This window comes from Podarcis bocagei (genome assembly GCF_964188305.1).
Source record: "Podarcis bocagei genome assembly, chromosome: 4".
Classification (NCBI taxonomy): domain Eukaryota; kingdom Metazoa; phylum Chordata; class Lepidosauria; order Squamata; family Lacertidae; genus Podarcis; species Podarcis bocagei.
In genome coordinates, this window is record NC_138128.1 from 84111559 (window position 1) to 84129184 (window position 17626).

Below are 17626 nucleotides of genomic sequence, written 5' to 3' on the forward strand. Positions count from 1 at the left end.
TTCTATCCTAGCCACATAATGAAGAAGGGCAATCCACCTAAGTAATCTTGTATTTTGCTGTCTTGAGCTGTCTTTTGCCTGTTTCCTCTTTGTGTCACAGTTTTATCAGTCTGGGCCCAGGATTTATGAAATATCCTGCTTCGATTGTTTGGTTACACGCTTCTTTGAAAGAACTTAATGCCCAGATTAGAGAAGAGGGATTCAGAAATTATGGCTGGAACAGACAGATGAATCTCAGACCTTAAAGCTGTTCCTCCCTACAGCTTGAGTTTACGTTGGACATCCAAGCTGACCTGGATAAATTTGGTGGTGGCAGTTATAAAATATTAGCAGTTGCCAATAAGTTAAAATACATATGGGCTAAGAGTGAATGATTTCCTTCCTGTGCAACCACAGGTTTGAAAGCAGTAAAAAGGAGGGTAGGAAACCTCCAATGTTGTGTATACGTTGAATGTAGTAGATGTCATATCTGAAGTGCTCCCATTGGTAGGCTTCTTATATATGGAAGTTACGTTCCTGAAGCATCTTTCTTTCTTAAGACATTCAGAAAGGCTATGTGACTAACGATGTCATATGTACAAGTGGAGCCTGCAAGAAATGTTGCTGTATATCCTCACCCCCTAACACAGAAGCAGGGAATGTCAGTCCTCCTTTGGGTCAAATGCAGCCCTCCAGACCTCTACATCTGGTTGTCAAGACTCTGTACAGGCTATACCCCTCAGTGACCCTGCTGTATGCTTTTGTCTACCAATTTTACCTGGCTGGAATGTCTTCTTGACCTGTGATAATACGCTTCCCTATCTGAATGGAGGATGGAGAGTGGTATAAGTCTGACCACACCCCAGAAGAGTCCTCACAAAGGAATGTGACCCTTAGAGCATGGGTGGGGAATCTTTTTCAGCCTAACAGGAATGTTCCAGCCAGCCAACCAACCAGCTGTGTCTTCCTCCAGCTCAAGGATACTATAACCTGTTAAGGTGCAAGGAAATCAATTCACTCTTCCCCTCTTTGGGCTTCCATTTTCCTTTCCCAGTTAAATATTCTGATGCTCAACCTGAAACCCTTTGAAAGGATCTAACCTTCACATAGCAAAGTGCTTGAAGGCAGGCACCAAAAATCACTAGCTAGTATTACGGCGTTAAGACTTGAAAAAAGCCAGCCTTTGATCCGAGCACATACTTAACTCTCAACATCTGAGGAATCCCACTGGAGTTAAAAGTTTAAACACATATGCGGTGGTTAATTGCTTTAAAAGGTCAAGACCTTATTGTTTCACAGCAGGAGTACATCTCAGCCAACACACGGGTGTATTTCACACAGTGACATAAGCACAATACTCAACTTGCACGCTAGTCATAAAAATTGATCATTTTAAGCCTCCCCTCCCCATTCTACCCCTCAGTTAAACAAGTCTTATATCAACCAAGCCAGCTGTCATTGATATCCACTATCCAGTCCCAGTGGGAGCCTTTGAACATGAACCAAAGCAGCTGCCTTCTAGACAAAACTAGGTGATACTGTAACTGCCTATACCAGAATGAGGTTCTAGCCTTAGTTCCATCGTCAGTTCACACATTTGTGAGTTTTTATATCTGAACTTAGGATTTTGGAAAAGTGTGCCTACTTTGAATGAGTCAAACGCAAACACGTATCAAGTGGCTACACTCTCTCAAGATTTTGCGGTGTGACTCAATTGTTTATCAAAACTTTAGGTTTGTGCATTTAAAGTGGATTAAAGCCCTCAGTTGCCCTAGCACAACAAATCTACTTTATTAAAACAAAAAACCAGATTTTTTGCAGTTTGGAAAGTGACAAGGAAATGTACTGAACAAATGACAAACAGGAAGAACACCCCACAAGCAAATCGGGATGAATGCTCGTTGTTGTACAACCACCCCACAAACATCAGAACAAATGCTCAATAAATAGGTTAGAATTAGCTACAACTCCCTTCCCTGTCAGCTAAACAGCTGGTTATAAACCTAGTTTTTTGGCATGTACGTAGTTTGTGAAGAGGTCTTGCACCCATTGTTTCTGAAACCTCAGTTGTTACATTGGTTAGCAACAATCCTCAGACTAGAACAAAAGAGCAACCGTGGCGACTGTAAAGTCTCCTGATTGGTCCTTTCTACCTCGCCACTTCTCAAGTTCCCTTACTACATCCTTAGACTGGAGTCTTAATGCTCAAGCTGCAATGAACCTCAGATCTTCTTTTCTGCCAGATCTCTTGTTACTTTCGGCTGTGCTAACACTTCCAGTTCTCCAACATTTGCTGCTGGATTAAACTGTCCCAATTTGCAGCAGCAAAGTGGTGGAGTTCAGTCTACTTCCCTCCCTGTTCAATTCAATGGGAATGCATGGAACGCTCAGAAGACTTAACCTGAGGGCCAAGCTCCATCAGTGTCCATGGAGGCTTCCACCATCAGCTTCCGAGAGGGGGATTTTTGTCACAACCATGTTAGGGAGGGGGATATGGTTAACCCCCCCCCATGAATTTGGGGGAGAGTAGGCTGTACGCTGAGACCGTTCTAATCCAGCAAGTGTTAAAATTTAATCAAGGATTCAAATTCCTGGAATAGCCATCAAGAGAACAAAGGAAAGGGGCTCTGTGCAAGGCAGAAAATGGGTGAGGTCCCCTCCTTCAATTTGTGGGCAGTTAGAAAGACAAAGGCAGAGCTGAGAGTTGAATGATGTGAGCTAGAAGCCAGCAGCAAAGCTGAGAGTCAGAGAGACAGAGCAATGCTCGATTTCTATTTGAATCCAAGGCCATGACCATGGGAGAAACAAGAGCCTTTGGGGATGTTAATGCTGTGAACCACTTCATCACTGGCTCAGGTTGCATATATGTGTAAATAAACCGTATATCATATAGACACCACAATCTCCGCTGTGATCTCGTGCCAAAGGAAATATGAACCCTGAGTAAGAGCCCAGAGATGGTTATTCCGCTGTTTTAGTAGCGTTTTAGCATTTTGCAGTTTGAGTTAATTTTTTGTTAATTGCAAACCACTCTTGATTTTCTTGGAACTGAAAAATAGAGTATCTGATTCCTCAAATCAATGCCAATATTGCTGACATATATAAAGCTGCTTATGTATATTTATATGTATTTTCCTAATTTTAATAGGTCCCATTCAAAAAGTAAATTAAAGGTAGAATGGCTGTTAGCCTCCAATTTTAGCAGCTGAACATTCTCACCTCACTGCATAACAGGGTTTTTTTAATGGAATTACAGGAAAGTAGCAGAAGAGTGCTGCTTGGTCTCAGACCTCTATAGCTGCTTCTTTTGACACAGCTGAGTACGTTTCCATACCTCCTCCTGCACTTGGTCTCCCCCAATGGGAATAAAATAGATTGACTCTAATAGGTTTTAATGTACAATGATTAGCTCATTTATAAAAGATTTCTACCAAAGCCTCAATTATTTAGATGCAGATCAAGATCAAAAGAGATCAAAGCATATCCTGAACCTGTAGGAAAAATCAAGATGTTAATTAAATGAGGAGAAGATCAATGGACTCTAACCTCATCTATATGATGCAGGAGGAGGAATGTATTAAAATTCAGGACAGCCAGGACACTAGCACACAGGAGAATCCATGCTGGCTGCGCAGTGCTGCTTTTTGCTATATGAAAAGGCATTACATCAAGTCATGGACCTTGATTCATGATTCATTACCCGCCACAAACAGATGACATCTGACCCACAAAGAAAGATTAATACAACTATTTCAGCCGCATGTTTGTAAGTGCATCCTATGCTGAAAAAGTCAAAGTAGTAATGAATTATGACACGTATGTCACATGACATGTCAACAACCCAAGATTCATATACTGGGAAGCTTAAATAACATCGGTGCAATCTAGTCCTTAGGGTCATTCAAGCCCAGTGCTGGAAGTCAGTTTATCACTACCTGCCTCTTTCCAGCAGCACCATTTGCTACGGCTGAATAGACGCAGCGCACTGCAGGGTTTTGTTTTCTTTCACCACTGGGGTTCATGTTGATGAAATCACCCCCAACTGTAAGTACATTGGAAGTCAGCCCCTAAATCAGAGCTGAGTGGCAAGGAGTTGCACAGGTTACCCTTTTCAGCCTGAATTTGTTACACAGATGGCACACATCTGGCTAAAACTGCCTAGTCAGCATACAGGTTGCCAACTCCCTAAGTCAGTGAGAAGGCTGATTATACTGCTTTGAGGTTTTTCCCTACAATTTATCAGTGTGTGCATTTTATGAGATAAATAAGCACAGGGCTAGCAAAACAGCAGCCAATGCACATGGAAAGGGAAGGCTTATTTAGTGCAGGGACTGGGGTGGGGGTGCAGTGTGTCCCAATGTACAGTACTCTTTGCAAAGACACCTGAGCCTCTTTCTCCCACGGAAGCCGCACCAGCAGGAGTCAGCCCATCAAGACTGCTTTGACCACCCTGAGGAAACACTGTTTGACATTTACCATCTAGCTCAGGGCTGGGGACCTTTTTTCTGCCCAAAAGCTGCATTCCTTGCCGGGCAGTCTTCTAGGGGTCACATGCCAAAGATGACCAGGGTCAGAGGCAAAAGCAGACATAGTAATAAATGCAAATTTTACCTTTGCACAGTAGGCTGATTTCTGCAGATGCTCACAAACCCCTCCCTAACCTCCATCTATGGGGCATTATCAGAGCTCAAGGACACATTCCAGTGTGGCTCAGGAAAGTCCCCAGGGCTAGACACTGTTTGGCCCCCAGGCCCAAGGTTCCCCCATCCCTGAGCTACAACATCTGGATTGAGCTGGAAAGCTCAGTTGGTTAGAGTGTCTGTCTTGAACCATAGGGTACACCCATCGCCAGGATCCTCTTCCTCCTCCCCATTGTCCTGCTAGTTTATGACAACGTGGTGCTCATAATGCCAAGGTTGCAGGTTCAATCCCAGTAAGGGACAGCTGTATGGTTTTGCATTGCAGGGGTTGGACTAGATGATCCTCAGGGTCCCTTCCAACTCATTATTCAAAATGGAGGACAGACTGAGGAGTTTGTGGCAACATTTGAGGGAGTTGAGATGCAGAAACTTTGCCCGCCTTCCATGCCTGCCTTTCAACGCTGCTATGTTCATTTCTAATGTCTGATGATCCTACAGCAATTTATATTCTTAGCATCCACAGTCACTGTTAGGAACTAAAGCATCAGTGCCAGGCCCAAATATCACAACCTATCCTTTAGGTCTCCATTAGGTCCTTAGATAGTTCCCCACCCTAAGCCATCTGAGATGGTTTCGGATGCTGCAACATTTCTAAGGTAGGAACCTTCACTCTTGCAGAGGTCCAGTGGCTTGGCTTAGTCTGAACTTTATTACCCCAGACACACACAAAAGGCAAGGTGGGGAGATCAGGGGAAAGCTCACATTTCTACTGGACAGTGTTTGCAGCTCAGTAAGGAAGCCAACATCACAGAGTGTGCAGCATGCCACTTACTGGCATTTTAGCAAAGCAAGCCAAAGAACTGATGGCAGTTACACAAATCTTGGAACCATAAAAAGGGCAACAGATAAAGGGAGGGGAAATGATTTGTTGAGAAGTAGAGAGAGGTTCCAGAGGGAAAGAAGGCCTCAGGGAGAAAATGAAAGATCTAATTATTTGGTGAAGCAAGGAATATTAACACATCACTCATGTTTAGCATTAGCAATCATGAGAGTTCCACATCACTGCATTGTACAGCACGAAGCCGGAACCTGTTGAGAATGATAGATATATTCGGTCCTAGACAATGACAGTGTAGAAAACAGATTTTCATTAAGCAAGTGGGAATATCTGTAGATTGCCAGCTATACATCTGTCTCATCAACATAATGCATAGAGTGGAGTGGGAGACTCTAGTTGATCAATGTGCTCAACTAGGTCAGTTGCCCTAAGAAGATCTTTATGGATCACATTTAAAGCATTTTAAATATATGTTTGTAAGTGTTTTAGAAGAAGAACCAGGCTAGTACAATCCATAGTCTTGTATGACTGATAAAGTTGCCCACTAATTAAATAATTTTAGTTGATTAATCATCTGCCTTGTAACCAAGCAACAGAGGAATTGATTCAACATTGACTCGTCATACCTATAAGGCTATTCAAATGCAGCTACACTGAGCATCAAATATTTTCCCGAAGAAAGGCTGAATAGCCCCAAATATTTTTGGATTTGGGTTATTATAGAAAAGTATGTATTGTGCCTACTTTTTTTGGTTGTGTTTACATGAGGTTTGGGTGATACTGCTCTATTTTATGGGTTGGGATCAGGTCAAGTCTGCCATTTGTAACATTAAAATCCAAATGGGACCTAGACCTGGATATTATTATATGAAATGCCCTATAGGCTTCAGATTTGACCAAAGGAATTGTTGTATATTTGGATGCCAAATGTACTAGTTGAGTATTTGGCAGCCTGATATACCAAAGGGGGGGGGGAGTTATGCAGCAAACGTTTATAGAACATTCAGTTTTTGCATCATTTTAAATCAGGGCCTGCTCAAGATATTTTGATATCAGAAGGGAAAATTCAAATGACCTCCCTAATGCTAACTGAAATGGAGTAGAATCTACTGGAAAGGAAGGACAAGACAAAGAGGTTGATAAAATTATGCTTTGTGAAGAAAATGGGTAGAGATAAATATTTCCCCTTGCTCATCTAAAATGACAAAATGGCAGGGGCTTCAGAACAAGCAATGTGAACTCTTACATTCTGTAGCTTTAGATTGGAATATCCTACCCTGGGATGTGATGATGGCTGCCAACTTGGATAGTTTTAAAAGGAGATTAGACATATTCGCACAATGGCAGTATATGACCTACACGATCAGAGGTACCATGCCTCTGAATACCAGTTACTGGGGGAGCAATAGCAGAAAGAGTCTAATGCCTCCTTACCCTGCTTGTAATCTTTCAAAAGGCAGCTGGCTGGCCACTTTGGGTAACAGGATGCTAAACTAGAGAGGAATCACCAAATCATAGAACTGTAGAGTTGGAAGGGTCCCTGCAATGCAGGAATCTCAACAGTCTGATCCATTCACAGGGCTCTTAAGTTCTCCAGAAGTTCTTCTAGCTCAAGGCTCATTGATATGCAACTGCTATGTTTTTGTTCATTTCAGTGGCGCCTGAGCAAGAGACCTTGGTGACTCACACAACATGGCAAGATCTGTCTTCTACTCTGCTGCCCTTACCCAAAATCCACCACCAGAGGAAGTTGCTTCACTTTGCCTGAAGAAGAATATGACCACCTTTGCTTTACATACTGTTATGCCTTATTAAGAACTGCCATGGACATGGCAAGGGAGAAGGTTAATTCCATCCAGACCCCACCTGGAAGGCATCTAACTGCCATCAACGTAGTTCTATCAAGTCTGATGGAATAATGCAGACATTATCACCAGCTCCGCTCCTGCAGCTGATCTGGGAGAAAGACTGCTTCTGGGGTGAGACTCCTTTTTATCAATGGCAAGGCAGCCAGAACCACCACTGACATTGACAGGGAGTTGTTGCTCTTGTAGAAACAGAATCTGCATAAGCAAAACTATCTATATAACTGCATTATAAGAATTGTAACTTTTTAAAAAAAAACTTAGCTTGCTTTTCCTTTCTCCCTCCCATTCCTTTTACCTCATGTGCCATGTCTAGATTGCGAGCTGGAGGGCAAGGACCATCTTAGCACAGAGTTCTGTAAGCTGCTCTGAGAGCCTTTTTGGCTAAAGGGCAGGATATAAATGCCATAAATTAATAAGACCCTTTTGCTATCCCTTTGGGAAAAATATGTCCTAAAGCCTCATTTCTTTCCTGAGTACATGTTTGCTTAAATCTTGTTTTCCAAATGGCATAACATTATCTCTCACCTTAATTACAATACATGGTGGTGACAGCATTAGCTTTGCACCATCTCCTCCCTGGAAGAGCATGCCGCATCAGATGCCATGAAATGCAATTAAGTGTCGCTCAGGCAGCCAGACTGGGCTATATTGGCTTGCTTTTCCTTCAGAATCCACAAGCAGCTCATTGTAGTAGCTACTCAGCCAGAGCAGGCTGATATCTTTGGTGACCTGGCAGGCATGCGGGAAGGGAACCAAATTGCCTCCTAACCAGTTCATGACCTCTGTGCCTTTTCATTATATAGGATCCCAGTTAGCAGCTACTTAGTAGGAAACCACCTAGGAGAAACTGTACATTTGCTTGCATGCATGCAGACTAAACAGAAGCAAAACAAGCATGTCACATCACTGCTAGTAAAGGTAAAAGGTCAGTGACCCCTGGACGATCAAGTCCAGTCAAAGACGACGATGGGGTGTGGCGCTCATCTCGCTTCAGGCCGAGGGAGCCAACGTTTTTCCGCAGACATCTTTCCGGGTCAGCATCCAGCATAACTGAACTGTTTCTGGTGCAACAGAACACCGTGACGGAAGCCAGAGCACACGGAAATGATGTTTACCTTCCCGCCGCAGCAGTATCTATTTATCTACTTGCATGGTGTGCTTTCGAACTGCTAGGTTGGCAAGAGCTGGGACAGAGCAATGGGAGCTCCCCCCTCCTCATGTGCACAGATTCAAATGGCCAATCTTCCAATCACCAAACTCAAGAGGCTCAGTGGTGTAGATCACAGCCTCACCCGTGTCCCCATCACTGCTAGTACTGAGGTAGGGTAGTATGGCATTGAAGAGAGTGGACTGTGCGCCTGAAATCCTTGGTTCAAATCTTGCCTCACTATGAACTCCCTTGATTGCCTTAGACAAACAGCAGTCTCACCCTACCATATATTTAAAGCACTCTTTTACCACGCTTCAACAGTCATGGCTTCCCCAAAGGAATCCTGGGAACTGGCTCGTTCAATATATGCTTGATCACACAAGCATGCATTGTGTCAAACCTGGAAGTAACCTGAAAACGTCACAAAAATATCACAAAAGGGCTTTTCCAATGGTGTTTCAAATATACGTGATTTCACTGACACACACAATGCCTCAGAATATAATCCCTCCATGTAAATGGGGGTGTTGCCTGTACCCAATGTACCTCTAATGAATTCTGCACCTTCTTAACAGCATAACTAGCTAAGTAGTTAATGTACTCACAAGCTCCCTCTGCCAGCTACTAGACGTTAACTCTGTCCTTTAAAAATGGCAATGTAGAATAGACACAATGGAAAATATCACTGTATCTAAAATACCAATGGTTTGATTCTTGGCTTGGCTCCATTTCCTATTGTTTACATATTGCCTATAACAGTAATGTCTCGCTCTGAATGTAACTGACCTGTATGAAGGACTCTGTGGTTTGAAAACAGAATCATATGTACCTTTGCTACCTAAGAAAAATCTTTTAATAATGGAGAGAGAGAGAGACTTACTAGCTCATCAGGCAGTAGGGTAGGGGGAAATCCACTGCAGTAACAATGTTAACCTTTTACTCCCAGTGGGATTGTAACAACTATAGTAATAAGAAAATGAAGTTGCAGAAGCACATGGAAAAGATCTGGTCAACTGCTTATCTCTCATGTCTTTATGAATCCGAGTAATCCACCATTTTTCTCAAAATGGCATTAACATTCCTGCTCTCTTACTATTTATATTATAGTAGTATCTAGGGTATTGCTCTGAAAACTGTTTTCCTCATTTAGTTACATGAACACAAACAAAACAACTTGCTGTATGAAAAACACCACAGCCTTTAGCCAAGGGCTGAGTAAATGCCCTTCTCTACTAAAGAGAATGTGTCTTCTTCTCTATTAAAAGGAAAGTACAGGAGTGGGGGTCTAGAATTCAAAACCAGCCAACAACTTTTTTGTTTTTGTTTTTTAAAACCAAGTTTCTAGACCATATGATTAAGTGAATGAGTCTGAAGTTGTGTGAGCAGTTTCTGCTTAAATCCCAAAATGAGCATCTCAGTAGCATTTGCAGCCATCAGAAAAGGTGGGGCTTAAGAATCCTGCATAACCCATTGCACCCACCATTCCTCAGTAAGAAGGCACGATATAAACACTGCTCCAAGTTTAAATGATAAACTGTATAAATTCATCTACAGTGGTACCTCTGGTTACAAAGTTATTTCATTCTGGAGCTCCGTTCTTAACCTGAAATTGTTCTCAACCTGAGGAACCACTTTAGCTAATGAGGCCTCCCACTGCTGCCACGTGATTTCTGTTCTCATCCTGGGGCAAAGTTCTTAACCTGAGGTACTACTTCTGGGTTAGTGGAGTCTGTAACCCAAAATGTTTGTAACCCAAGGTGTTTGTAACCCGAGGTACCACTGTATTGTAAAAATTAATTTTAAAGACTATGGCAAATCAACATGGTGCAGGACTTTACCCTCTAAATGTGTCCAGGGAAAGGAGTCTTCGGCGTTTGGGTTTCTCCTCCACCGGTCTTGGGCTCTCGGCAGAATTAAGTTCCTAAAAGGGAAAGTGGAGAAAAGTGTGATGTACCTTTGTTGACAGTCAAGTTCTCCATTCAAGGAGGGTCAGAGCATGGCAAAGAATGAAAAAGCTGGAAGTCAGCATTGATGTAAGATTAGAGTTTTGCTAATTACTTAGAGCAAAGTGGTCCAACATGAGTCCCTCAAGGCCCTTTTTGGCAACCCCCAGGAATATTTGACCTCCGCCACAGTCCTCCAACTGCCTTCCCAAAGCCAGGTAAACAAAGTGTTGGGCTTTGAGAAGGAGGCATGAGGACTCTGACAGGTTCCTAGAGGCTTCCCACTTCCTTCCCAAAGTCTAGATAGCACTTTCCCAGCTTTGAGAAGAAGGCGTGGAGGGCTCTAGGACCCTGTCAGAGCTTCGTGCCTCCTTCCCAAAACCCAGTGCTTTGCTTAAGCAGTTTTGGGAAAACAGCACAAGGGCTGCAGGGGGGCATCATATGTTGGCCTCTTTTTGAACTGTTAGGAAAGACATTTCCCATTCATGCTGGTCATTATAATAATTTTGCCACATTAAGAATTTGGAGGATGTGTCGAAGCTGGTGCAGAATGGGCCAGAATTACCCCCTTACACATAAAACTGCTGTCAAAAACTGCAATGTGTTAGAGACACTTAAGAACACACACACACACACACACACACACACACACACACACTTATAAACTTCTTCATTGCCAGAACCCATCTGGAACACAACTGAAAGGCCTAGAATGGAGACTTCCAAGCTAGCAAAGTTAGCCAAATTCGTCAGAATGAGTAAACCACAAAATGTCCACAGAAGCCACACTCCAATACCAGTTCTGGGCCATAAATGGTATTCCCCACCATAAAATGGCCTAAAATGCCAACTTCTGTGCTAACTGAGTTAACCAAATTCATCAGTCACACAAGTCTAGAAAGGAATCCTGAAGAAAACTTCCACAAAAATCATGGTCAAATATCCATTCCAAGCATGAAAAGCATTTTGGATTGATGCAACGAGCCACGGTTCATCCACAGAAACCATGCCCCAATACTCATTCCAAGCATCAAGCGCTACTCCAAAAAATGGAATGTCATGTTCTGAGCCAGCCGAGCCAGCCAAATTAATGTCGCATTGGACCCAATGGGCACGATGAAGTAAGCCACAAAACCTCCACAGATACCATATTTCAATATGCATTGCAGGACAAAAACCATTTTCTGTGTAAACAGCCCAGAATGCCTCCTTCTGAGCCAGTCAAACTAACTAAATTCACCGGTGACACGTGACTGGTATGGGCTGTAACATCAATTTGCAAGCCAGGCAAAGCACTCCAATTCACACATTAGAACATAAGAAGAGTCTTGTTGCAGCGGACCAAAGGTCCATCTAGTCAGCACCTGATTCTCACAGTGGCAAACCTAGGGGAAGCTCAGAAGCAGGCGGGACCCAAGTACAATAGTAGTCACTCCACTTGGTATTCCCTGCTAATGGTATCCAGTGCCATACAGCCTCTCACCGTGGAAGTAAAACAGAGCCATCAGATCTTGGAAGCCTTAACCTCTATGAACTCATTTAACATTTTTTTAAAGTCATCCCAGTCGGTAGCAATCACTCATCTTGTGGGAGCAAATTCCATACTTTAATTATGTGTTGTGCGAAGACGTAGTTTCTGTGGTTTGTCCTTATCCAAATCATATAACATTCAGCTTCATTCATTGGATGCCCCAGGTTCTGGCATTGTGATGCGAATGGTGGGGAAACTTCTCATTTCACTAACTGTACAAAGGACTGAAACTGTGGTTGCACCATAGATTTATATAATGGTGTTATGATATTGGCAGTTTTATTTTCGGCACTGCCTAATGATCCCTAACATGGAATTCTCTTTTTTCCCCACAGCTGCCGCACACTCGGTCAAAATCTTTGTCGAGCTAGCCCCTATGACTTCCCAAGGTCACACTCCTCATCTGGCACTCATCCTAGTAGAGGCAGATTCTGTGTAAAAGAGGTGAGATTCAGCCTCGGGGATTTTGAAGGTGCAAACTGAAGTTTTATGTCTCTCCGGTGCCTTACTCCATTACTGTTAAATGGACAATTGAAGCAGTTTGTTAGCAGTCATTATTACTACTCAGAAATTTGGTTGGTTTGTCTAGCTCACAAGTTGCCATTTCAGGTACTTTTTTTCCAGAATACCATTTATGGTCCAAAGCAAGAACCCAAATGTGGTTTCTCTGGGTGTTTTACAATTTACATCATTCCAATCTGTTTCTCTGTGAATTGTGAATATGCCTCTTTTGTATTGCTCAGAGGGTGGAGTTCCAGGCAGGATTTTCCCCACCTTATACAGTGGTGCCTCGCAAGACGAAAAGAATCCATTCCGCAAGTCTCTTCGTCTTGCGGTTTTTTCATCTTGTGAAGCAAGCCCATTAGCGGCTTAGCGGATTAGCGCTATTAGCAGCTTAGCGGCTTAGCGGATCAGCTGTTAAGCGGCTTAGCGGATCAGCTGATAAGCAGCTTAGCGGCTTAGGATCAGCTGATAAGCGGCTTAGCGGCTTGGGAAAAATGGGGGGGAGGAAAAAAAACCCCGCAGGAACTCGCAAGACATTTTCGTCTTGTGAAGCAAGCCCATAGGAAATTCGTTTTGCGAAGCACCTCCAAAATGGAAAACCCTTTCGTCTAGCGGGCTTTCCATCTTGCGAGGCATTGGTCTTGCGGGGCACCACTGTATATCCACACTTCTGAGGTATCATGAGGTTGTCTCTGCATTTTCCATCCAATCTTTGCAGCCATATGGTCTAGTCATTGGCTTTTTCCTAACTTATTTTAATAGAAAGCTGAGTTTGATGGTATACTGAATTCTACATTTCTGGGATGCACTATGTTGGGAATGCATTATGTTGGGAAGCATCGTAGCAACACATTCCTTTCAAACAGATGATTAAAAAAACACACCATTAATTTTAAAATGGTTTCTGGAACCTTGCCTTATGCACAGCTTCTCACGGATAGAGATTTGTGTGCCACTCTTTTACAATCACGTTTTTGCCCACTTTAAGACCTGGATGTCAGTGTGGCACTGCCCATATTTCTCAGAACAGGAAATAATGCATCAAAACCTAAGTGTGCAAACATACAACTTTTCAAAGGATCCAGAAGTCAACAACTGGTATTTCACAGTGTGTTTTTACCACTGAACTATTGCCCAATGTAGATTGCCTCCAAAATACCTTGATAATTTTTTATTTATTTATTTTATTTACGGCTATTAGCCCATAAAATATGTACAAACATAAAAGCACAGAGGCATAAGGACCGATATATTCGACACCAAAGGGTGAACATCACGGTACTAGGGTGGGTCAATGAGCAGAGCCAAATAACAGCTTGGGGCCCAGAGAGCTCCAAGGGACGGATCACAGAAAAAGAAAAACTGAAGACGAGGTCCGACATGCACTCTCATCGTAACTGTCCGATTAGTTTTGGTGTTGTTGTTGTTTTTTGGTTGTTTTTGTGTGTGAGATAACCGCATTCAGGAATCTCGCCACCTGCAGAGTTACCGAAGGATCTGTATCCTGCAAAAGTAGTGCAGCGGCTTGATAAATTCTGCTTGACATGTACAGTATGCCCATCTCCATTTAAAAATAGAGGAAGCTTACATGCTAATGCTTGTGGGATGCAAAAGGCGAGCCGTGCTTCATTAGATTTGAAGGGACGATTCTCTCCTGGTTAGGCCTCTGGCTTGGCCATATTGAATTACAACGCTAAACAGAACAGGAAGGATCTGCCTGCCTAATTCTGTTTGATAGATCGCTTTGTCATTTTCAGATGCCAGATTGGAGATAGCCGCCGCCTCCTTGGCAAAGAATGGTGCTTTAGAGCTCTAGGCTATCAGGAGCAAGCGCTAATGTAACCCAGCATATGCACAGAGACTGCTAGCTTGCTGTAAAATAATTGCTGCAGTTTCTCCAAAAATTATGGCAACCCATTTTCTAGCAAGTTGCTTCTAGGATTAACTAAACTGGACAAGCTAGATCAGCAGCAACAGCTTTGGGTGCTAATGTGACATCCCATTCTCAATACATACCTACAGATGTTCTATGTAGGTTATAAACAGGTTAGGTTTTTATGAACTGAAGGGAATGCATTGGTGCCACCATGCCCTTAACAAAAACGACCCTAATTTCTTCCTTAACTAGTGCCTCTGATCACACAGGTTTTTCAGGTTTGTTTGGCCTGAGAAAAGAATTGGAGAAATAGATATAAATGCCACACACAACAATGTTTAGGAGTATAGAAAGTTGCCCGATACCAAGTCATACCATTGGTCTACCTAGCTCAGTGACAAACTGATGTGCTGGAATGTGGGCCAGGGGTTCAAGAACAGAGCTTCTCCATGCCCCCCCCAACATGTAACAAATTAGCATGGATTAGTAATTAGTAAGGGGAGAGGACACACAGCTGAAAGATACATTTCCGTATGGCAGGATATATTCCTGGGAAAGCAGGAGGGACAGGTTGGCTAAGGGAGAAACAGATGATGATGTCTAAATCCTTTAATAGTTCATTCAAGCTCTGCACAGATTTAATATTGAAGTGAGGGAGATTATGAGCAAGGAAACTCTGGGCTTAACTTCATTTACCTTTCCTCTGCTCTTTCCAAAACTTGGTGTAGAAAGAAAAAGAATTTGCTTCTTAGGTACAATATGGATAATTCCATACTTAATGGCCTGTGCCCAAACATACCTGCAAGAGATTTAAGATCCATGGCAGAGATTCTACTCCTTTGCCTGCCACAGATAAGGTTTATGCTACTGGGCATGAAAGATAGTGGCTCTATGTGGGTGGTCCCATGAATGTGAAACTCCCTCTCCTGAGAGATACAATCAGCCGCCTCTTTGTTCTCATTTAAATGGGCTCTAAAAACATTTTAATTTTTGATTCTATTTAACTTTTTCATGTCATTTGTTGTGTTAGATCCATCCCCTCATTTTATGGTGTGATGACTTACGGCTCTGGTATTTATCCCCCATCCCACTCCATTTTATTCTATGATGTGATGACCTAGAGTGAAGAAATACATTTGAACCCTGAAAAATATTTGTATTCATGACTGGCTTACCAAGGGTTCTTTTCTTTTCTTTTTTATGAGGCTGGCAGAATTGGATTAGTGTAAAGTGTTTCATCACTGCAATTATTATTGGTGCACTGTTTTATTTTTATATGTCTTTTGTTTTTATATGTTGCAAGCTACTGTAAGAAGACAATATATATTGAATGGCAGCATTAAATGAGTGAATGAATTCATTAAGCGAAGAAGAAGAAGAAGAAGAAGAAGAAGAAGAAGAAGAAGAAGAAGAAGAAGAAGAAGAAGAAGAAGAAGAAGAAATTGGATAACATTTTTTTAAAAAAAAAACCCAACTTGTGAATTCCAAAAGTTCTAATAAAACTGGCCTCTCAAAGTCATTTTTCACCTTTGGACATGGAGAATTTGCTCTTCTGTTACTGCAAACTATAATGGGTCTGTCACAACTGTGGATATTAATGGGCACCTGACCTTTCCAGTGCCTTACACTGGGGTCACTTCAAAATGGTTTTATGTCTTTGGTTGGAAGAAGTGTTCTTAAGAGAGAACTTCATTTAGTCTCATCTATTTTTAGTTAATCCAACTCTTCAGACAGCAAGCAAGGTCAGCAAATGTTCACCAGAAGGTCACAAACCCATGATGCAGAACTATGTAAGTTGCCAGGCCATTAATTATTCCACAGAACAAACTCTACTCTACTTCTTTGGTTAGACTGGTTACCATCTGTAGTTAAAGTAGAAGTAGAGATACTGAAAGCTGAATACATGATATCTTTATTTTCTGGCTGTCAGAAAGAAGCAAGTGCTTGGGCCTCATTATTAGAAATCTTTGTGTGAACAGATCTGTATGGGATTGGGCTGCTTGTTTGCAGACTAGGACGTCTGTTTCTGTTTGGTGTGCATGGAACACATAGAAATGTCTTCTCCACTGAGCCGGCCCACTTTGACATGGAGTGAAGCAGCTGCCTCAGGCAGCGGAAACAGAAGAGGCGGCACTCCTAAAAGTGCTCCACCCGGACACTGCCGAGGAAGCAACCCAGGTAAGGGAGGCTATGGTGGCAGTGAAGCAGCACAGAACTCCACTGGCCCAGCTGCTTTATTTCTTCCCTGCTTCTAGGGACAGAGAGGGACCACTGGGCAAAGCTCTGCAGAATGCCTCACTATCAGGAGTACGTGCAGGAGCCAGGCCCTGTGACCAGTAGGGCTTCGCAGGACTGGGGCTTTCCGAAGTTTGTTCTGAAGAGGCAAGACGCGGCCGCACAGGTGAGGTCAATTGGTAACTCACAGCACCTGGTGGCAAGAGCCGGGAAGGGATATAAGACCAGCATTTCCCTTGGGCTCTTTGCCACAGCAACACGCTTCCTGCCTTGCTGCGCTTGGATTCTTGACTCCTTGCTTCTTGATCCTCAGACCCTTGGCTTCTTGACTCCTTGTTTCCTGATCCTCAAACCCTTGACTCCTCGACTCCTGGTTTCCTTGGACCCTTGGCTTCCGGACTTCTGGCTTCCGGACTCCTGTTCCTGCTCCCACCCCACCATCTTGCCCCTGGTTGCAATGTCCTCCGCCAGGACTTCGTATACCAGACCGTGACATTCACCTCTCAGCCAGTTGGCGAGAGGGGAGGAGTTCACTCACCCAGCTTTGCTGCCAGCTGGGAAGGAGCTTTGGAAAGAGGAACGGATTTGGTCTTCTTGATGACCCAATGGCCTGATCTAGCGTACATTAGACAACCCAGCCATATTTCAGCCCAGGATGTTCTGCCCCACTTGGAAAATGGATGCTTGATTAGAGATGTAGGAGGACTCAGAAATTAAAACAACATAACTAGCTTTGCTTGGAATATAAAACTCTGGCTCTGGCTCTGCACCTCTCTCATTGCAAGCAGGACCTGCAAGAAAATGTTGCCATATGGAGTGCTTCTACTCAGGGTTCCAGCCAGCTGTGTGCATTCCAGAATATGACATTCCACTCTCCCTCTTCATTTTTCTGGTTTCTATTTTTTGTCTTCCAGATGTCAGCCAGTAAGTTAGTATTCCATGCTCACTAAGCATGCTCAGTTTGCACTGGTTTGTTTTTGAGGGTTTCCCCTTAGGCTTTTTTTCTCTAAAGTTTTTTTTGTACTTCAGCAAACGGTGAGATTTCTCCAAGCCTGCCTCTTC

The 17626-nt window shown here is 43.0% G+C and overlaps 1 protein-coding gene and 1 long non-coding RNA gene across 6 annotated transcripts in view; one reads left to right on the plus strand and one right to left on the minus strand.

Moving 5' to 3' along the window:
• LOC308585567 (heparan-alpha-glucosaminide N-acetyltransferase-like) overlaps positions 1-17626 on the minus strand; it is a 191531-nt gene that overhangs the window by 112551 nt on the left and 61354 nt on the right. For all 4 annotated transcript variants that reach the window (XM_081191315.1, XM_081191317.1, XM_081191316.1 and 1 more), the window contains one exon: positions 10314-10396. In XM_081191315.1, the coding sequence (XP_081047441.1) occupies positions 10314-10396 (83 nt within the window). The remainder of the gene's footprint in view (positions 1-10313; positions 10397-17626) is intronic.
• The window catches only part of LOC308585613, a 35062-nt gene that overhangs the window by 10099 nt on the left and 7337 nt on the right, over positions 1-17626 (plus strand). The window contains exons 3-4 of one of the 2 annotated variants that reach the window (XR_014007537.1): positions 7113-7436; positions 12285-12393. This is a non-coding gene — a long non-coding RNA (uncharacterized lncRNA). Of the gene's footprint in view, positions 1-7112; positions 8061-12284; positions 12394-17626 lie in introns of those variants that run through there. The other variant, XR_014007538.1, reaches the window with a different exon arrangement.